Source organism: Tachypleus tridentatus, chromosome 10 (genome assembly GCF_004210375.1).
Source record: "Tachypleus tridentatus isolate NWPU-2018 chromosome 10, ASM421037v1, whole genome shotgun sequence".
Classification (NCBI taxonomy): Eukaryota; Metazoa; Arthropoda; class Merostomata; order Xiphosura; family Limulidae; genus Tachypleus; species Tachypleus tridentatus.
This window is the reverse complement of record NC_134834.1, coordinates 127,073,851-127,097,825: the sequence shown is the minus strand read 5'-3', so window position 1 is coordinate 127,097,825 and position 23,975 is coordinate 127,073,851. Positions and strand designations below refer to the sequence as shown.

The window sequence follows — 23,975 nt, the reverse complement described above, 5'->3', positions numbered from 1 at the left end:
TCTGTAAAAAGCTCTTAATAAGAATATTGTGGTTAAATCAACAGTCATGTCTGTAAAAAGCTCTTAACAAGAATATCGTGGTTAAATCAACAGTCATGTCTGTAAAAAGCTCTTAACAAGAATATCTGGTTAAATCAACAGCCATGTCTGTAAAAAGCTCTTAACAAGAATATCAGGGTTAAATCAACAGCCATGTCTGTAAAAAGCTCTTAACAAGAATATCGGGGTTAAATCAACAGCCATGTCTGTAAAAAGCTCTTAACAAGAATATCGGGTTAAATCAACAGCCATGTCTGTAAAAGCTCTTAAGAAGAATATCGGGGTTAAATCAACAGCCATGTCTGTAAAAAGCTCTTAACAAGAATATCGGGGTTAAATCAACAGCCGTGTCTGTAAAAAGCTCTTAAGTGTCCCTGTTGTTTACAGATTGGCAGGAAGCACACAATATCTGTTTAAAAAATTAAGTAATTTCAAACATAAGTACAAAATATATATATTTATAAAAAAACATTCTATAGGTTCTAGAAGAAATAAGAAGTGTAATAGGTACCACATAATATCAGAATAGTTTAATTTGATGTTTATAATATTTTCACCTATTAAAAGTGTACACAAATTGTTAATTATTAATTGGATAAACAAAAGGGAAACTGTTTAATAGTCCAGTATATACAAATAATAATAATAACCAATTGCATAGGTCAGAACTTCACCAGATTTAAAGACCAGATATGTAAACTGAATGATGGGTTAGCAGAAGTTTCATGAATGATTTAGAGAAACTGTTGACAGTAATGAAAACAGTACACAGCTTGTCGATTGTTGGCACAGATGTGATGAATGTAGGGTTTGGTCAGGCTTCAAATGTGAACTTGACAAAATTGTAATTTTCTAAATTCATAAAAAATTATTAAATCTATTAATGAATATAGCAAATATGAAAACAGAAATATTGAGACGTCAGTAACAGCATACAGTTCTAAATATTCAGAAAACTGGCTTATAGTGACATAATCAAACGTATTTCTTCAAGACAGCCAATCTCTTACAGATTTGTCATATTTCACAGTTTGTTGTACAGACCTATTTCTTGTCTGAAGATTATGAAACTGAATTAGTGAAACACTCTGCTTTCATAGTGGTCATACAACAAAGTTAATGAACACATTGTTTATAAAACTTGAAGACCATTAACAGAGAATTACTATACTTGTATACTTTAACAAGTGACAACAAAAACCGAAAGATATGGTGTAATAATAGCTACTTGTGACACATTTATAAAATACACTAAACAAAGATATATACCTTCTATTGTACAAATAATCTCTGCTAAATTTTGACAAAATTGACAAATATACTCACATCAGTGTTAATCATGTCCAGACTGTAGTAGTGTGTATATACCTTGGACAGGATGTTCAAAGTTTGATTACATCAGGTAGAAACAAACAAATATACTCACATCAGTGTTAATCATGTCCAGACTGTAGTAGTGTGTATATACCTTGGACAGGATGTTCAAAGTTTGATTACATCAGGTAGAAACAAACAAATATACTCACATCAGTGTTAATCATGTCCAGACTGTAGTAGTGTGTATATACCTTGGACAGGATGTTCAAAGTTTGATTACATCAGGTAGAAACAAACAATTTTGTTTGAGGAATGAAAAGCAAAATTTACATATTTACTATCAAACTAAATAACTTGGAAATATTAAGACAATCATTTTAAGCTTTTCACCCTACTCACCAGAGTTCTTCAGTTAAACATGCACATATATATGTGTGTGTGCTTATATATACATAAACTTTTGTTTGTTCACTGATTCATCTTTTGGCAACTACATTACCACTTTTTGTTATTATACAGTGTTGAAACAGTAAATAACCCTAACTAAAACCAGTCTCTTTAAAAAAACAAACAAGGACAAAGTTTGTTTTGTTATCCTATGAACCTTGTCTAACTTACTGTTCACATCATTATAAATTGAAAGTACTTGTGGCTCACCTTATGCTATCCACTTACATTACCCATGACCTACTCTTACCTTGTAAACATTTTTTATTATTTGTTTTACATAATATAACATTAATGAACTTAAAGGATTCACTTTTTCTATGTTTTAGTTGCTTTTATAATAACATGAAATAAAGTACTTACCTGAACTTGTGTTTTATTTCCAAATCACTGTCAATGACACTTAATCCCACCTTTTGTATACTAATGGTTGTAACACACTAAATAATTTCTGTTTGATTAAATAGTGCACCAAGAAATATAAAATAATAACATGCAAAAAGCATACAATGTTCCTTAACCATTCCAGTTTTTCTAGCTTTCTAACTATGCACCAATAGACATAATAAATTCATCTAAATTAGTAAATATGTTTCCTGTTTGAATGACTTGCAATAAAAAAGAAATTGACAGTTCTCTATACTAAAAACAATGTAATATAATGCATCATTTGATAGATGAAAATCTTGACTTTATATTAGTTATAAATAATATAGTATTAAAGGTAAGAGAGAACCACTAACACATCCTGAAGGGTAAGGATGTGACAGTTGGGTATGGAAATAAGGGTCTGATTTTCTATTGATAGTTATGTAGCCAAACAAAATTTATGGTTTGACTGAGAAATGAAGATATCATGGTAAATAATTTGTGTCATGGTTATTGGTGGGGTGGTGTATAAATTAAAGAAGAGGGAATGCCTAGAGAGAAAAAAGTGACATTTCTCATGTTAGGGGAAGTTAAGGATCTTTTTAATGTTCTTATAGAATTAAGAACTTAAAACTTGTATACCATTGAAATATGGATTATTAGTTACAATGTTATGCTATAATAATTGGTATAATATAAACAAAAACGTATTTAATAAAATATTGATTGTAACTTAATAAAAACATTCGGAGTTTCGCAGTAAAGGATGCCTGTGGTGAGAGAGTTAATTCTTTTTCATGCCATGTAGCCATATACAAGGTGGACAACACTTCATCTTTTCAGAGTATGCTACACTTGTTAATTATTTGTTACACCGTGGAACTTTGAGTGAAAAAGTTACATTTGTTTCTTTGCTCTGTTACTTGGCAGTCTTAAATTTGCAATTTTTTCCAGACATTTAGTATTGTATATCATGGCATTGGAACCAGAAAATGTTATTTACCTACTCTTTTGTCTTGAAATTTTCATTTCATAATCTTTGTATAAATAAACAGTGAATTCAGTTTAAAGGTTTTATTTATTTTATGTCTGTCTGTTTGGACATGAAGTTCTCAAGTATTTTTTCTCTTGTTAGGCCTTCCTAGAACAGTTACAGAAATCTGATTCTGCAAGTGCAATGGGAAATATTATTGGTCAGTTTGGTGTTGGATTTTATTCTACATTCATGGTTGCAGAAAGAGTGGACGTGTACTCACAGTCATACAAGCCTGATGCACGTCCCTTTAAGTGGACTTCTGATGGGTAAATGCTCAGTGAATGCTGTTGAAATACTTACAAGTTCTTGGAATTGTGTAAATTTGAGTTTTAGAAACTGTTTAAATACATTTTAGTTTTGTTTACTTCAGTGTTTATGATACATTTATTTACAGAAATAATTATAAATGTCTTATTTCATACTAGTTGCTTAAAGCTATGACCTTGTCTGTAAAAAAGTGGACAAATGTTTTTACTTAGTTATTTACAATAAATATTTTAATACAATAGTTTTATTTATAAAATACACTCACAATTTATTGTGATGTATCTTAATTTCTAATTACATGTGTTTTATAAATGTTTTTTTTTATGACACCTAAGTTTTGTGGTTATTTATTATCACTTTTATTCATTTATTATTTTAAATATTACTTCTTTTAATCATAGCTCATCACCTAATACATTTTCATTTTTTTTAAAGCACATTAAAGTTGTTCACACATTTCTTGATTGTTGTATTTTCATGATTACCATTGTGTACTTGGAACTACTAAAATATTGTTGAAACAAATGGTAAGACAGTACTGTTCAAAGTGAGTTTTCTTGTGCTTGTACCTATCAGCTGCTAGTACTTAACACTCAGAGTTAAAATATAAAGTTGTTTTTCATACTAGGACTGGAACTTATGAAATCAGTGAAGCAAAAGACGTCCAACAAGGAACAAAGATAGTCCTGCATTTGAAACCAGATTGTGCAGAGTTTGCTAATGAAGATGTGATTAAAGGTTGGTTTTTACGTAACTTATATCCTTAGGTTCACTGTAACGTATGAACATTGTTAACTCTACATTGTTTTATGAATACAGACATTACTGATGTAGTGCAACTGTTTCATGTGGAATTTCAAGACATGTTTAGAGTTAGTGTATTATTTATTATATTTAATGGACAGGAAGTAAGAAAGGTGATGATACAAAATATTCTTTTGTAACTTATCAAATTGTTTCATTTAAAAACTGCATTCGTAATCCACTCTTAATATCTTGAGAACAATCATAATAATTAACCAGTATTGGACTCTATCAGAAAACGACGACCACCAACCCTCTTCTGAAGTGTTAGTACCACAAGAATGATAGTAATAAATGGACTGAATAGTGACCAGTGATCTTCTGAAGTGTTAATGCCACAAAAATGAGAGTAATGAATGGACTGAATAGTGACCAGTGATCTTGTAGTGTTAATACCACAAGAATGATAGTAATAAATGAACTGAATAGTGACCAGTGATCTTCTAGTGTTAATACCACAAGAATGATAGTAATAAATGAACTGAATAGTGACCAGTGATCTTCTGAAATGTTAATACCACAAGAATGATAGTAATAAATGAACTGAATAGTGACCAGTGATCTTCTGAAGTGTTAATACCACAAGAATGATAGTAATAAATGAACTGAATAGTGACCAGTGATCTTCTGAAGTGTTAATACCACAAGAATGATAGTAATAAATGAACTGAATAGTGACCAGTGATCTTGTAAAGTGTTAATACCACAAGAATGATAGTAATAAATGGACTGAATAGTGACCAGTGATCTTCTGAAGTGTTAATACCACAAGAATGACAGTAATAAATGGACTGAATAGTGACCAGTGATCTTGTAGTGTTAATACCACAAGAATGATAGTAATAAATGAACTGAATAGTGACCAGTGATCTTCTTCTGAAGTGTTAATACCACAAGAATGATAGTAATAAATGGACTGAATAGTGACCAGTGATCTTCTGAAGTGTTAATACCACAAGAATGAGCAGTAATAAATGAACTGAATAGTGACCAGTGATCTTGTAGTGTTAATACCACAAGAATGATAGTAATAAATGAACTGAATAGTGACCAGTGATCTTCTTCTGAAGTGTTAATACCACAAGAATGATAGTAATAAATGAACTGAATAGTGACCAGTGATCTTCTGAAGTGTTAATACCACAAGAATGATAGTAATAAATGAACTGAATAGTGACCAGTGATCTTCTTCTGAAGTGTTAATACCACAAGAATGATAGTAATAAATGAACTGAATAGTGACCAGTGATCTTCTGAAGTGTTAATACCACAAGAATGATAGTAATAAATGAACTGAATAGTGACCAGTGATCTTCTGAAGTGTTAATACCACAAGAATGATAGTAATAAATGAACTGAATAGTGACCAGTGATCTTCTGAAGTGTTAATACCACAAGAATGATAGTAATAAATGAACTGAATAGTGACCAGTGATCTTCTGAAGTGTTAATACCACAAGAATGATAGTAATAAATGAACTGAATAGTGACCAGTGATCTTCTGAAGTGTTAATACCACAAGAATGATAGTAATAAATGGACTGAATAGTGACCAGTGATCTTCTGAAGTGTTAATACCACAAGAATGATAGTAATAAATGGACTGAATAGTGACCAGTGATCTTCTGAAGTGTTAATACCACAAGAATGATAGTAATAAATGAACTGAATAGTGACCACTGATCTTCTGAAGTGTTAATACTGCAAGAATGATAATAATAAATGGACTGAATAGTGACCAGTGATCTTCTGAAGTGTTAATACCACAAGAATGATAGTAATAAATGAACTGAATAGTGACCAGTGATCTTCTGAAGTGTTAATACCACAAGAATGATAGTAATAAATGAACTGAATAGTGACCAGTGATCTTCTGAAGTGTTAATACCACAAGAATGATAATAATAAATGAACTGAATAGTGACCAGTGATCTTCTGAAGTGTTAATACCACAAGAATGATAGTAATAAATGAACTGAATAGTGACCACTGATCTTCTGAAGTGTTAATACCACAAGAATGATAATAATAAATGGACTGAATAGTGACCAGTGATCTTCTGAAGTGTTAATACCACAAGAATGATAATAATAAATGAACTGAATAGTGACCAGTGATCTTCTGAAGTGTTAATACCACAAGAATGATAATAATAAATGAACTGAATAGTGACCACTGATCTTCTGAAGTGTTAATACCACAAGAATGATAATAATAAATGAACTGAATAGTGACCACTGATCTTCTGAAGTGTTAATACCACAAGAATGATAGTAATAAATGAACTGAATAGTGACCAGTGATCTTCTGAAGTGTTAATACCACAAGAATGATAGTAATAAATGAACTGAATAGTGACCAGTGATCTTCTGAAGTGTTAATACCACAAGAATGATAGTAATAAATGAACTGAATAGTGACCACTGATCTTCTGAAGTGTTAATACCACAAGAATGATAATAATAAATGGACTGAATAGTGACCAGTGATCTTCTGAAGTGTTAATACCACAAGAATGATAGTAATAAATGAACTGAATAGTGACCAGTGATCTTCTTCTGAAGTGTTAATACCACAAGAATGATAGTAATAAATGAACTGAATAGTGACCAGTGATCTTCTGAAGTGTTAATACCACAAGAATGATAGTAATAAATGGACTGAATAGTGACCAGTGATCTTCTGAAGTGTTAATACCACAAGAATGATAATAATAAATGGACTGAATAGTGACCAGTGATCTGAAGTGTTAATACCACAAGAATGATAGTAATAAATGAACTGAATAGTGACCAGTAATCTTCTTCTGAAGTGTTAATACCACAAGAATGATAGTAATAAATGAACTGAATAGTGACCAGTGATCTTCTGAAGTGTTAATACCACAAGAATGATAGTAATAAATGAACTGAATAGTGACCAGTAATCTTCTTCTGAAGTGTTAATACCACAAGAATGATAGTAATAAATGAACTGAATAGTGACCAGTGATCTTCTGAAGTGTTAATACCACAAGAATGATAGTAATAAATGAACTGAATAGTGACCAGTGATCTTCTGAAGTGTTAATACCACAAGAATGATAGTAATAAATGAACTGAATAGTGACCAGTGATCTTCTGAAGTGTTAATACCACAAGAATGATAGTAATAAATGAACTGAATAGTGACCAGTGATCTTCTGAAGTGTTAATACCACAAGAATGATAGTAATAAATGAACTGAATAGTGACCAGTGATCTTCTGAAGTGTTAATACCACAAGAATGATAGTAATAAATGAACTGAATAGTGACCAGTGATCTTCTGAAAGTGTTAATACCACAAGAATGATAGTAATAAATGAACTGAATAGTGACCAGTGATCTTCTGAAGTGTTAATACCACAAGAATGATAGTAATAAATGAACTGAATAGTGACCAGTGATCTTCTGAAGTGTTAATACCACAAGAATGATAGTAATAAATGAACTGAATAGTGACCAGTGATCTTCTGAAGTGTTAATACCACAAGAATGATAGTAATAAATGAACTGAATAGTGACCAGTGATCTTCTGAAGTGTTAATACCACAAGAATGATAGTAATAAATGAACTGAATAGTGACCAGTGATCTTCTGAAGTGTTAATACCACAAGAATGATAGTAATAAATGAACTGAATAGTGACCAGTGATCTTCTGAAGTGTTAATACCACAAGAATGATAGTAATAAATGAACTGAATAGTGACCAGTGATCTTCTGAAGTGTTAATACCACAAGAATGATAGTAATAAATGAACTGAATAGTGACCACTGATCTTCTGAAGTGTTAATACCACAAGAATGATAATAATAAATGGACTGAATAGTGACCAGTGATCTTCTGAAGTGTTAATACCACAAGAATGATAGTAATAAATGAACTGAATAGTGACCAGTGATCTTCTGAAGTGTTAATACCACAAGAATGATAGTAATAAATGAACTGAATAGTGACCAGAATAATCTTCTTCTGAAGTGTTAATACAAGAAGAATGATAGTAATAAATGAACTGAATAGTGACCAGTGATAATCAAAAAATGATAGTAATAAATGGAATGAATAGTCTGAAGTGTTAATACCACAAGAATGATAGTAATAAATGAACTGAATAGTGACCAGTGATCTTCTGAAGTGTTAATACCACAAGAATGATAGTAATAAATGAACTGAATAGTGACCAGTGATCTTCTGAAGTGTTAATACCACAAGAATGATAGTAATAAATGAACTGAATAGTGACCAGTGATCTTCTGAAGTGTTAATACCACAAGAATGATAGTAATAAATGAACTGAATAGTGACCAGTGATCTTCTGAAGTGTTAATACCACAAGAATGATAGTAATAAATGGACTGAATAGTGTAATCTTCTTCTGAAGTGTTAATACCACAAGAATGATAGTAATAAATGAACTGAATAGTGACCAGTGATCTTCTAAAGTGTTAATACCACAAGAATGATAGTAATAAATGGACTGAATAGTGACCAGTGATCTTCTGAAGTGTTAATACCACAAGAATGATAATAATAAATGAACTGAATAGTGACCAGTGATAAAGTGTTAATACCACTGAATAGTGACCAGTGATCTTCTGAAGTGTTAATACCACAAGAATGATAGTAATAAATGAACTGAATAGTGACCAGTGATCTTCTGAAGTGTTAATACCACAAGAATGATAGTAATGAAAATGAACTGAATAGTGACCAGTGATCTTCTGAAGTGTTAATACCACAAGAATGATAGTAATAAATGAACTGAATAGTGACCAGTGATCTTCTGAAGTGAAGTGTTAATACCACAAGAATGATAGTAATAAATGAACTGAATAGTGACCAGTGATCTTCTGAAGTGTTAATACCACAAGAATGATAGTAATAAATGAACTGAATAGTGACCAGTGATCTTCTGAAGTGTTAATACCACAAGAATGATAGTAATAAATGAACTGAATAGTGACCTGTGATCTTCTGAAGTTAATGAATGATAGTAATAAATGGACTGAATAGTGACCAGTGATCTTCTGAAGTGTTAATACCACAAGATAGTAATAAATGAACTGAATAGTGACCAGTGATCTTCTGAAGTGTTAATACCACAAGAATGATAGTAATAAATGAACTGAATAGTGACCAGTGATCTTCTGAAGTGTTAATACCACAAGAATGATAGTAATAAATGAACTGAATAGTGACCAGTGATCTTCTGAAGTGTTAATACCACAAGAATGATAGTAATAAATGAACTGAATAGTGACCAGTGATCTTCTGAAGTGTTAATACCACAAGAATGATAGTAATAAATGAACTGAATAGTGACCAGTGATCTTCTGAAGTGTTAATACCACAAGAATGATAGTAATAAATGAACTGAATAGTGACCACTGATCTTCTGAAGTGTTAATACCACAAGAATGATAGTAATAAATGAACTGAATAGTGACCAGTGATCTTCTGAAGTGTTAATACCACAAGAATGATAGTAATAAATGGACTGAATAGTGACCAGTGATCTTCTGAAGTGTTAATACCACAAGAATGATAGTAATAAATGAACTGAATAGTGACCAGTGATCTTCTGAAGTGTTAATACCACAAGAATGATAGTAATAAATGAACTGAATAGTGACCAGTGATCTTCTGAAGTGTTAATACCACAAGAATGATAGTAATAAATGAACTGAATAGTGACCAGTGATCTTCTGAAGTGTTAATACCACAAGAATGATAATAATAAATGAACTGAATAGTGACCAGTGATCTTCTGAAGTGTTAATACCACAAGAATGAGAGTAATAAATGGACTGAATAGTGACCAGTGATCTTGTAGTGTTAATACCACAAGAATGATAGTAATAAATGAACTGAATAGTGACCAGTGATCTTCTGAAGTGTTAATACCACAAGAATGATAGTAATAAATGGACTGAATAGTGACCAGTGATCTTCTGAAGTGTTAATACCACAAGAATGATAGTAATAAATGAACTGAATAGTGACCACTGATCTTCTGAAGTGTTAATACCACAAGAATGATAGTAATAAATGAACTGAATAGTGACCAGTGATCTTCTGAAGTGTTAATACCACAAGAATGATAGTAATAAATGAACTGAATAGTGACCAGTGATCTTCTGAAGTGTTAATACCACAAGAATGATAGTAATAAATGAACTGAATAGTGACCAGTGATCTTCTGAAGTGTTAATACCACAAGAATGATAGTAATAAATGAACTGAAATAGTGACCAGTGATCTTCTGAAGTGTTAATACCACAAGAATGATAGTAATAAATGAACTGAATAGTGACCAGTGATCTTCTGAAGTGTTAATACCACAAGAATGATAGTAATAAATGAACTGAATAGTGACCAGTGATCTTCTGAAGTGAATGATAGTAATAAATGAACTGAATAGTGACCAGTGATCTTGTAAAGTGTTAATACCACAAAAATGATAGTAATAAATGAACTGAATAGTGACCAGTGATCTTCTGAAGTGTTAATACCACAAGAATGATAGTAATAAATGAACTGAATAGTGACCAGTGATCTTCTGAAGTGTTAATACCACAAGAATGATAGTAATAAATGAACTGAATAGTGACCAGTGATCTTCTGAAGTGTTAATACCACAAGAATGATAGTAATAAATGAACTGAATAGTGACCAGTGATCTTCTGAAGTGTTAATACCACAAGAATGATAGTAATAAATGAACTGAATAGTGACCAGTGATCTTCTGAAGTGTTAATACCACAAGAATGATAGTAATAAATGAACTGAATAGTGACCAGTGATCTTCTGAAGTGTTAATACCACAAGAATGATAGTAATAAATGAACTGAATAGTGACCAGTGATCTTCTGAAGTGTTAATACCACAAGAATGATAGTAATAAATGAACTGAATAGTGACCAGTGATCTTCTGAAGTGTTAATACCACAAGAATGATAGTAATAAATGAACTGAATAGTGACCAGTGATCTTCTGAAGTGTTAATACCACAAGAATGATAGTAATAAATGAACTGAATAGTGACCAGTGATCTTCTGAAGTGTTAATACCACAAGAATGATAGTAATAAATGAACTGAATAGTGAGTGATCTTCTGAAGTGTTAATACCACAAGAATGATAGTAATAAATGAACTGAATAGTGACCAGTGATCTTCTGAAGTGTTAATACCACAAGAATGATAGTAATAAATGAACTGAATAGTGACCAGTGATCTTCTGAAGTGTTAATACCACAAGAATGATAGTAATAAATGAACTGAATAGTGACCAGTGATCTTCTGAAGTGTTAATACCACAAAAATGATAGTAATAAATGAACTGAATAGTGACCAGTGATCTTGTAACCACCAAAGTGTTAATACCACAAGAATGATAGTAATAAATGAACTGAATAGTGACCAGTGATCTTCTGAAGTGTTAATACCACAAGAATGATAGTAATAAATGAACTGAATAGTGACCAGTGATCTTCTGAAGTGTTAATACCACAAGAATGATAGTAATAAATGGACTGAATAGTGACCAGTGATCTTCTGAAGTGTTAATACTGCAAGAATGATAGTAATAAATGAACTGAATAGTGACCAGTGATCTTCTGAAGTGTTAATACCACAAGAATGATAGTAATAAATGAACTGAATAGTGACCAGTGATCTTCTGTAGTGTTAATACCACAAGAATGATAGTAATAAATGAACTGAATAGTGACCAGTGACTTCTGAAGTGTTAATACCACAAGAATGATAGTAATAAATGAACTGAATAGTGACCAGTGAGTGTTAATACCACAAAAATGATAGTAATAAATGAACTGAATAGTGACCAGTGATCTTGTAGAAGTTAATACCACAAGAATGATAGTAATAAATGAACTGAATAGTGACCAGTAATCTTCTTCTGAAGTGTTAATACCACAAGAATGATAGTAATAAATGAACTGAATAGTGACCAGTGATCTTCTGAAGTGTTAATACCACAAGAATGATAGTAATAAATGAACTGAATAGTGACCAGTGATCTTGTAGTGTTAATACCACAAGAATGATAGTAATAAATGAACTGAATAGTGACCAGTGATCTTCAAAGTGTTAATACCACAAGAATGATAGTAATAAATGAATAGTGTGTTAATACCACAAGAATGATAGTAATAAATGAACTGAATAGTGACCAGTAATCTTCTTCTTCTGAAGTGTTAATACCACAAGAATGATAATAATAAATGAACTGAATAGTGACCAGTGATCTTCTGAAGTGTTAATACCACAAGAATGATAGTAATAAATGAACTGAATAGTGACCAGTGATCTTGTAGTGTTAATACCACAAGAATGATAGTAATAAATGAACTGAATAGTGACCAGTGATCTTGTAAAGTGTTAATGCCACAAAAATGAGAGTAATAAATGAACTGAATAGTGACCAGTGATCTTCTGAAGTGTTAATACCACAAGAATGATAGTAATAAATGGACTGAATAGTGACCAGTGATCTTCTGAAGTGTTAATACTGCAAGAATGATAGTAATAAATGAACTGAATAGTGACCAGTGATCTTCTGAAGTGTTAATACTGCAAGAATGATAGTAATAAATGAACTGAATAGTGACCAGTGATCTTGTAGTGTTAATACCACAAGAATGATAGTAATAAATGAACTGAATAGTGACCACTGATCTTCTGAAGTGTTAATACCACAAGAATGATAGTAATAAATGAACTGAATAGTGACCAGTGACCTTCTGAAGTGTTAATACCACAAGAATGATAGTAATAAATGAACTGAATAGTGACCAGTGATCTTGTAAAGTGTTAATACCACAAAAATGATAGTAATAAATGAACTGAATAGTGACCAGTGATCTTGTAGTGTTAATACCACAAGAATGATAGTAATAAATGAACTGAATAGTGACCAGTAATCTTCTTCTGAAGTGTTAATACCACAAGAATGATAATAATAAATGAACTGAATAGTGACCAGTGATCTTCTGAAGTGTTAATACCACAAGAATGATAGTAATAAATGGACTGAATAGTGACCAGTGATCTTGTAGTGTTAATACCACAAGAATGATAGTAATAAATGAACTGAATAGTGACCAGTAATCTTCTTCTGAAGTGTTAATACCACAAGAATGATAATAATAAATGAACTGAATAGTGACCAGTGATCTTCTGAAGTGTTAATATCACAAGAATGATAGTAATAAATGAACTGAATAGTGACCAGTGATCTTGTAGTGTTAATACCACAAGAATGATAGTAATAAATGAACTGAATGGTGACCAGTAATCTTCTTCTGAAAAACTGTTTTAATTTATTCTTCAGTGACCAAGAAAAAACGTTTTAAGATTATTAAGTGGGTGTAAATAATTTTATAAGAAAAGTTATTAAAAAATCAGAAAAACATTCATATTACTTTTAAAAATTAAAATAAGTTAAATATCTACAGTTAAATATATACAGTGTTTTGTGACTCAAATCTATTTTAAATTGTCACCAAATTTTCTAAAAAAAGAAAGATATAGATTGAACCTTTTCACACTTTCATTTCACTGGTGTATGTGAAGTGATAAATTGTTCATAAAATATCCACTTTAATCACTTAGTTTGTTCTAAGATTTATAATAGGAAATATCTCCTCAGGGCTAAAAGGTTAATATCTTTATCATTCTGATGGTGAACTTGATAGTATTACCTGCTATAAATGTCACATGAAACTAATAATTTTTATAGAGAATTAATCTATTCAACTTGTGTGTAGAAGTAACCATTCATTTAAACTTACAGATGTTATCAAGAAATACAGTAATTTTGTTGGAAGTCCAATATATCTGAATGGAAAGCAAGTTAACACCCTTCATGTGAGTTTTCTATAATGTTACTTGTATTTGTTTTTCAGATCATTTTTATTGGATGAAGTGTTTTGAGCAATTTTTCTAGTCATGTGTTATGTAGTAATTAATAAAACATTTTGTGTTTTAAAACACAATAGATAACCAGAAAGATTATTGTATTTTTCGTTCTGTTTACCAAAGCTTCCATGGTTTCATAGATTGTATGTGAATTTGTTGGGAGATATTTACTAAACAGTTAACATTTGTTGTTATTTCTGAACATGTATCTAGTGGTGTTCTGTGTGTACTTCAGATAGGAAATAGAAATAAATAAATTTTAGTATTCACCTTTTGTTTTTTTAATAATAATAATTTAAGAGTTGAAATTGGTAATTAGATTAGTGTTGTATTTATTAAATAAATATATGTCTTGTAATGTTTATGTTTTTGGTCACTTTCATTTTTGTAATACACATTTTGTGGGGATGAAAAATTGAACAGAATAACATGTTTACCTTTCTCATCTGTAATACAACCATGTCTACAGTTCCAGTCTAAGAGCTTGTTTCTGTTATATTAAAAAATCTGACTAGTCTGTCAGTAATCCAGCATAAAACTGAAAACTTTGTCTCAGGAAGTTGGGCATAGGCCTAATCTTAATCTTTTGTGCCTATTAATTTGAAACATGGATGTAACACAAATTTTGTACCTGGATAGTATGTGTTATTTCTTAATTGCTTATGTTGTAAAAGTGCAGAAAATGGTCAAGTATTCCCTTCAAACTTTGCTTTTGTGACATGGATAATGAAATTCAGAAATTAACCTATTTTCTATGTAAAACAGGTAAATTTGCACATTTTCATGTACATAACTCTGAATAAAACAACATATGAATCAAGATTAACATGTATTTATACTAAAGTTATACAAAAATGTTTAGAAGTGAGTAGTTTTTCAAGATTTTCGACTGTAATGTAAATCACTTTCATGTATCAGCCCCCAAATATAGTCTCCCATTATGTTTTTGTTATACAATACTTGGTAGCAGCATTCAAAGTCCAGTATATCTTGGTGGAAGCACTTACCTTGCTTTTCTGAGTATGTCTCCCATGTTCTCCTTGGATATGGACTTTACATACTGCAGCCCATTTTGCCGTAGAGTTCTTCACCAGAGCCTCAACCAGTTCCACATAATTTTCATCCTTGTGATTGCCCAAGTAGCCCTGAACCACTGCACAAAGCTGCCTCAAGCTTTTTTTTTCCTTCCTAATGAGCTTCTTGAGAGTTCTGTACACCCAGGATCTTCTTTATTTATGATCCAACAAAGACACCAGCTTTGACCTTTGCCTCAGACAGCTTAATGAAGAAATCTCGAAGGTACTTGAAAGCTGCAGACTCTTTATCAAGAGTTGTGACCAATTGTTTCATAAGACCAAATTTTATGTGCAATGGTGGGAACAACACCTTCTGGAGGTCCACTAGTGGCTCACACTTGACATTGTGCCTCCCCACAGAGAACTCGATCTGTTGTGGCCAGTGCTTCCTGTTGTAGTGTGCTGTGGTGTCCCTGCTGTCCCAAAGGCAAAGATAACAGGTAAACTTGGTAAAGCCTCCTTGGAGACCCATCAGGAATGCCACCATTTTGAAGTCTCCGATAACCTCCCAGCCATATTCATCATACTTCAAGGCTTCTAGCGAGGTTTTGATGCTGTTGTATTCCTGTTTGAGGTGCACCGGAAGATATTTAAATTTTAAAAGCTCTAAAATTTGTATAATATGAAATCTTACTATTCAAGCAAGCAAAAATTGTCTGTCTTACCTTCTAGAGTGTTTTTGCAGTGCTTACAGGTAAAATGAGGTGCCCAGGGTTTGTCTTGATTTCTGACAGACATGCCAAAATATGCCTTGTAAGCTTCACACATTTTAGTAGATGCTGTCACAGAGTACTTTTTGCTCTTGTCTTGATAACTTGGCCACATGCATAGCAGAATGCATCTGATAATGCTTGCAGCTTCTTGATGCCATCTCTGATAAAATCAGATAGGTCTATGTGTTCACTTAGGCAGCTAGAACTAAACTGAAGTGGTGAATGGTGAGTCCCTGTGTATATATTACTATGGAAGGTTCTAGAAAATTCTAAAAGGTTCTTCAAAATTCTTGCAAGTTTTAAACAACATTCTAGAAAGTTCTTAAAAATTCTCTATTAGCTATTCAATACTGAATCTACCTGGAATGTTCTGGAAAACAGGTAAATATTGGAAATTTCATTACCCAGGTCACAAAAGCAAAGTTTAAAGAGAAAATATAGTCTTTCCCATTTACTTTGGCATAAGCAATTGGGAAATAACATTTTCTAACCAGCAACAAGAAAAAAGTAAAAATTTTGTTACAGAGTGTAATATTTGTAAACTTATGGTAAAACTTGTTCTTAGCCTAATCTTCATTTTGTGGCTGTTTGTTTTAGACACTTGGTCGATAAGTTACATTCAATTTGACTCACGCCTGATCTTGATTTTTCACTAATCAATCTGTACTGTACCTTGTAGTCTGTCAACATTAAGCTAACGAATCACACAATTTACAATATTTCATTTATGAGAAGTTTTATTTCTGATTTACAATTCCTCTGCCAGGCGGTATGGTTGTTAGATCCAAAAGATGTTACACGCCAAATGCACCATTAATTCTACAGGTTTGTTTCTAACTCATTTGATGCTCGCTACTGCTACATTATAAAACTGATGCCCCAATCAATATTCGTAGTGTGCTTTACGGCCTGAAGGCAAGCCTGGATTATTTGAAATGAGTCGTGAAACAGATGTTGGAGTGGCACTTTACAGTCGAAGGTTTTGATCAAAAACAGAGCTGACAACATTGTACCAAAGTGGTTGAGATTTGTCAAAGGTACGAAGGTTCACATTTTATTTTCACAAGTTGGGTTTTTTTTATAAACTATTAATGAAATGTGATGCTCAACTTAATTTAAAAGCATGTTAAAATTTTAACCAAAGGGAATTTTATTTTGAATTAATATATAAATGTTAAACTCTCATTTATTGTAATTATCATTAACAATGTAATACTTATAAGCCTATAATTCAAATCATTTAAAAAAGTGAATATTTCCTGGCAGATTTTAGTTTTATTGTACTAAAAAGTGTATCACATAAAACCTATTTAAAAAATACCACTTAAGATTATCTCACATTACTTCGCTTTATTTTAGGGACAGTACAAAATTTATATGGATACCACTTAAACTCATAAAAAATGATATCAATTTGTGTTTGTTTGTACAAAATATGAAGCAGTGTTAATCTGTGCTAACCAAAGCTGTAGATCTTTTTCTAGTGAGTTCTTTCAAATTATCAGGTTCAATTAATTCAACTTGCAGTCCACCTAACAGTAACAAACTATGTTGTTTACCATTTCTAGAAGCTTGAACACTTGTACATTGTAAAACACGCTACCACAAAGTAACTCAATCAGTGTGATTAGATTTGTGAATACTTCACAAAAAACATGCTTACTGATTCAGTTCTCTATCTTGGGAAAACAAATGTTTCTTTGATTACGTAACTCTAGTCTTGAACCAATGATCCCATATTTGTAATCAATCTTTGAAGGCATGGTAAAACATGAACATAAAACTCTATAGGCATTTTATACCATCTATCTAACATTTAAATTACAACATTAACTTGTAACACTACTGCCACTTTACTGAAGTTTAAGTAATGTTTTATTATACAGAATCTTTTGGATTCTACTTCAGGAGAGTTTCTTTACTGAAGTTATTTTGTTAGGTTTTATTGGTAGTGAGAGTTTCTTTACTGAAGTTATCTAAATTTGATAAACAGGGTTGTAGACAGTGAGGACATTCCTTTAAATCTCAGCCGAGAATTGTTGCAAGACAGTGCTTTTAATAAGGTAAAACCACAATGAGAGAGTTCTGGTTATTTATTCCTCAGTATAAGTTAGTTGTGTAATAACTTTTTATGTTTAATATCTCAAGAGTATATATTTATTATAACTGATTTGTTTATCAAGTTCTGCTTACTAAAACTGTAATGTTAAAGTATTTTAAATAGGGTTAAAACAATGTAGGAAAACCCATTATGTAGTGCAATTAGAATTACATTGTGTGAGATTCTTACTTGATTTCAGTTTGTTGTGTAACAACCGAGGATTTGATCACTTGTTGCTATAAAAAAATGTACATTTCAACCTGTTGCCAGGAATTCTTGCAGAGAATCTGTAAAAAACTTTCACTTATTATAACATAAATATGTATATATATTGGTGGTTTTATTTTAGTGTCACAGAATACATTACTGGACAATAAAGGAGAAAAGGTTTTGACCAGCTAAAGTTTTTTTTATTTATAAAGTATCCCCTTCTGTAAAGATTGTATGTTTTCTGTGTATAAATGTAACACGTTATTCTTGGTTGTTTCTCAGAAAAATACGAACTGTGATCACAAACAGACTCCTACGCTACCTCCAAGACCAAATGAGGAAAGATCCTGAAAACTATGATAAATTTTTAATGATTATGGTTTATTTCTTAAAGAAGGTATAGTTTCTAGTCAAGAACAAACAGAAAAGGTATAGTAACAAAATTAATTCACTTTATTTATTTTAGATTATAAAATGTGTGTGTAAATTTAATGAAAAAACCTCTTACAGATATGTGAAGTAAGAAACTATTGTAACTGAACATACACTGTCAAAGACAAAGCTTAGAATCCTCTCATGTAACAATTTAATTTTCAGAAACCGATGAGACATATTTTCTCTAACTATTTGAATATCATAGTCACAGTTTTGTTTACAAATACTCTAGAAATACTGTCTGTATTATTCTAAACATTTTTCTCACCATTTATTAACAAAGGTATCAGCTAATAATAAAGCTGAAAATTTAGGTTTAATCCAAATAAATGTTTCCGCATGGCTTTTTTTCTGAAATGCAAATTGTTAGAGCATTCTGTTACAGATTAAATTGTTCTGAACTCAGAAACTGTAGACTCTAAATCTTCTAAGAAAAAAAACAGACTTTTTGATTCTTTAAATGCATATTTTTACGGTGCCTTAATAATTATCACCATACCATATGAAATTTTCAGTCTATTTATAAAAGGTGGATAACAACATGGTTTGGATTAGTTTTGAGCCAGATTGGTAAATTGGGAATTTTGGCCAGATGCTGGTAACATTTAAAATTTAACAAGAAGTTAAATTTAAGTAAAACAAAATCCTGAGATTGATGTGACCTACTGACATCTATGGTGTTAATTTGTGGGTTATTTACACCATATTATATCTTTATGTATTGTTATGAATTTAATAATAAATATATTGTTTAATTCCAACAGAAGATGTCTAATGCTTGTTTGTTTGTTCTATAATGAAAATAATATGAAATAAACACAATAATAACTTCTAGTGGGAATACTTTTCAGTTATTAAATAAATTCATAGAATTTAATCCATTAGCTGGTACATCTTATGAAATAATAAATGTTCCTAATAATACTTGTTTATTTTCAACACATGCACAACAGTGGGATAAAAGTTTATAAATATAATAATTATAATTCTTCTTTTGTTATTTTGTGCAAGAAAATATCCAGCTAATTAATGCAATGTTTTCAATTTAATAATAATTTTGTTTCATCTAATATTACTAAAAGATGTCCAGTAAGTGAGTGAAAGTTTAATTGCAGTTTTCTTTAATATCACCAAAATATATCCAGCAAATTAATGACATTTGATAAATTTAAATATAATCATTTTGTTTTATTCAATATCAACAAGTGATATTGGGAATTCCATGACATTTTGTTTATGTAATAAATTTTGTTTTGCTTAATGTCACCAAAAGGTATCCAGCAAATTGATGAAATTTTGAGAACTTAATAGATCATTGGAAATATTATCACCTAAAATAATCTTACAAGAAGCTGTTATTTATTTTATACTCAAGCATGCACTCACATTTAATAAAATTTTATTTTTATTGATTTGATTTACTGTGATGTACCATTTAATAATTGTTCTTGCATTACTGAATATCATTGTGTCCAAACATTTTCAGAGTTAGATGTACATATGTTTGTTTAATCTTAAAACACTGGTGAGACTTTGCACCATCTGATGTTAATGATTGAAAATTTGATGCTGGTATTCTAGGGTTAAAAATAAATCTTACTGCTACTACTAATGTTTTAGTCCAGATTGTACATTATGGAACAAACTAAGTCTTGTCTTATTTTTATTGTTTCAAATCAGTGTTACTAAATATTAGTTGTTATACAAGAGCAAAGTATATTTCACATTTCTGGTAATACATCTGTCATTATTTAGTATCTTATTGCTTTTAAAGTCTTTTATTTCTCATGGTATAACCAAAAATAGACTTGTAGTTTTATTTGAACTTTAATTTTTTATTGCTTGAACTGAGCTTAATTAAAAGAAGTCTTGTGTCCCTAATTATTACTTATACCTATAAAGCATTTAGAATAATTTTTGATAAAAATTTGAAAATAATATATTAACTGAAGAGTTATTTAACAGGAAGAAATAGCCAAACTACTATGGTTTGAATCATCTTTAAAGCCAGCAGGTGAAAAAGTTTCTTTGGCTGAATATTGCAGTCGAATGAAAGATGACCAGAAAGATATTTATTACCTTGCTGCTCCTAGGTTGGTTTTACAATGTTTAGAGAAGTTTAATCAGACAGTACGTTAAGATCACAAGTTAGTACCTCTATAGTTTATCAATTACTGTGATAACTTTACCTGAAAACTTCCAAAATTTCATTAAAAAGTATTATCATTAAGTAATAATTAATAATATGATTGTAGTCTCTGTGTACTAGTTTAATGTGTTATAAATATCGAGCTCTCTGTAGAAGTATAATAAGTTGTAAATATCTAGTTTCTGTGTAGTTGTATAATAAGTTGTAAATATCTAGTCTGTGTAGTAGCATAATAAGTTGTAAACATCTAGCTCTGTGTAGTAGCATAACAAGTTGTAAACATCCAGTTTCTGTGTAGTAGCATAACAAGTTGTAAACATCCAGCTCTGTGTAGTAGCATAACAAGTTGTAAACATCCAGCTCTGTGTAGTAGCATAAGTTGTAAACATCCAGCTCTGTGTAGTAGCATAACAAGTTGTAAACATCCAGCATCCGTAGCAGCATAACAAGTTTGTAAACATCCAGCTCCTGTGCAGCAGCATAACGTTGTAAACATCCAGCTCCTGTGTAGTAGCATAACGTTGTAAACATCCTATTCTGTGCAGCAGCAGCGTAACGCTCGTAAACATCCAGCTCCTGTGCAGCAGCATAACAAGCCGTAAACATCCAGCTCCTGTGCAGTAGCATAACAAGTCTGTAAACATCCAGCTCCGTGTAGCATAACAAGCTTGTAAACATCCAGCTCCCTCTGCAGCAGCATAAGTTCAAACATCCAGCTCCTGTGCAGCAGCATAACAAGTCTATGTAAACATCCAGCTCCCGTGCAGTAGCATAACAAGCTGTAAACATCCAGCTCTGCGTAGCAGCAGCATAACAAGTGCAAACATCCTTCCCCTGCAGTAGCATACAAGCCAGTAAACATCCAGCTCCGTGCAGCAGCATAACAAGCCGTAAACATCCAGCTCCTGTGCAGTAGCATAACAAGCTTGTAAACATCCAGCTCCTGTGCAGCAGCATAACAAGTTGTAAACATCCAGTTCTGCAGTAGCATAACAAGTTGTAAACATCCAGCTCCTGCAGCATAACAAGTTTGTAAACATCCTATTCCTGCAGCAGTAGCTTGTAAACATCCAGCTCTGCAGTAGCATAACAAGTTGTAAACATCCAGTCTCCTGTGTAGTAGCATAACAAGTTGTAAACATCCAGCTCCTGTGTAGCAGCATAACAAGTTGTAAACATCCAGCTCTGTGTAGCAGCATAACAAGTTGTAAACATCCAGCTCTGTGTAGTAGCATAACAAGTTGTAAACATCCAGTCTCGCAGTAGTGTCAGTAGCATAACAAGTCGTAAACATCCAGCTCCGCAGTAGCAGCATAACAAACTGTAAACATCCAGCTCTCTGTGCAGTAGCATAACAAGTTGTAAACATCCAGCTCCTGTGTAGTAGCATAACAAGTCGTAAACATCCAGTTCTGTAGCAGCATAACAAGTCGTAAACATCCAGCTCTGTAGCAGTAGCATAACAAGTTTGTAAACATCCAGCTCTCCTGCAGTAGCATAACAAGCCGTAAACATCCAGCTCCCTGCGTAGCAGCATAACAAGTTGTAAACATCCAGTTCTGCGTAGTAGCATAACAAGTTGTAAACATCCATTCTGTAGCAGCATAACAAGTCTGTAAACATCCAGCTCCTGTGTAGCAGCATAACAAGTTTGTAAACATCCAGTCTCTGCAGTAGCAGCATAACATCCAGTTGTAAACATCCAGCTCTGTGCAGCAGCATAACAAGTTGTAAACATCCAGTCTCTGTGTAGTAGCATAACAAGTTGTAAACATCCTAGCTCTGCAGTAGCATAACAAGTTGTAAACATCCAGCTCTGTGTAGTAGCATAACAAGTTGTAAACATCCAGCTCTGTGTAGTAGCATAACAAGTTGTAAACATCCAGCTTCCGTGTAGTAGCATAACAAGTTGTAAACATCCAGCTCCTCAGCAGTAACGTTTGTAGCATAACAAGCTTGTAAACATCCAGTCTCCAGTAGCATAACAAGTTGTAAACATCCAGCTCCCTGTGTAGTAGCATAACAAGCTTGTAAACATCCAGCTCCTGTGTAGTAGCATAACAAGCGTTGTAAACATCCAGCCTGTGCAGTAGCATAACAAGTTGTAAACATCCATTCTGTGTAGCAGCATAACAAGCTTGTAAACATCCTTATTCTGTGTAGTAGCATAACAAGTTGTAAACATCCTTAGCTGCGTGTAGTAGCATAAACAAGTTGTAAACATCCAGCTCTGTGTAGTAGCATAACAAGCTTGTAAACATCCAGCCCTGCGTAGCAGCATAACAAGTTGTAAACATCCAGCTCTGTGCAGCAGCATAACAAGTTGTAAACATCCAGTCTCCTGCGTAGTAGCATAACAAGTTGTAAACATCCTGTCTGTGCAGTAGCATAACAAGTTGTAAACATCCAGTTCCTGTGTAGCAGCATAACAAGTTGTAAACATCCAGCTCCGTGTAGTAGCATAACAAGTTGTAAACATCCAGTTCTGTGCAGTAGCATAACAAGCTTGTAAACATCCAGCTCCTGTGTAGTAGCATAACAAGTTGTAAACATCCAGCTCTGTGTAGTAGCATAACAAGTTGTAAACATCCAGTCTCTGTGCAGTAGCATAACAAGTCTGTAAACATCCTTTCTGTAGTAGCATAACAAGTTGTAAACATCCAGCTCCCGTGTAGCAGCATAATGTTGTAAACATCCAGGTTCTGTGTAGTAGCATAACAAGTTGTAAACATCCCTCTGCGTAGTAGCATAACTGTAAGCAGCAGCAGTAAGTCCTTGTAAACATCCAGTTCTGTGCAGTAGCATAACAAGTTTGCAACATCCAGCTCCTGTGCAGTAGCATAACAAGCCGTAAACATCCATTCTGCGCAGTAGCATAACCGTTGTAAACGTCCAGCTTCTGCGTAGTAGCAACATGCTTGTAAACATCCAGCTCCTGTGTAGCAGCATAAGCGTTGTAAACGTCCAGTTCTCTCCAGCTTTGTAGCATAACAAGCCTGTAAACATCCAGTCTCTGTGCAGTAGCATAATAGTCTGTAAACGTCCATTCTG

General features: G+C 32.3%; 2 protein-coding genes across 2 annotated transcripts in view; one reads left to right on the top strand and one right to left on the bottom strand.

Annotated features, from left to right (window-relative positions):
• Positions 1 to 2,040, bottom strand: part of LOC143228491 (HHIP-like protein 2) — a 69,050-nt gene extending 67,010 nt beyond the window's left edge. Inside the window, exon 1 of the mRNA XM_076459741.1 lies at positions 2,037 to 2,040. Within this exon, the coding sequence (XP_076315856.1) occupies positions 2,037 to 2,040 (4 nt within the window). The remainder of the gene's footprint in view (positions 1 to 2,036) is intronic.
• Positions 2,041 to 2,938: 898 nt separating this feature from the next.
• On the top strand, positions 2,939 to 16,878 carry LOC143228490 (heat shock protein 75 kDa, mitochondrial-like). Its single transcript, XM_076459740.1, has 5 exons — positions 2,939 to 2,947; positions 3,308 to 3,474; positions 4,104 to 4,213; positions 14,116 to 14,189; positions 16,796 to 16,878. The coding sequence occupies exons 1-5, from the start codon at positions 2,939 to 2,941 to the stop codon at positions 16,844 to 16,846; spliced, it is 411 nt and encodes a 136-aa protein (XP_076315855.1). The 3' UTR covers positions 16,847 to 16,878.
• Positions 16,879 to 23,975: the final 7,097 nt, after the last annotated feature.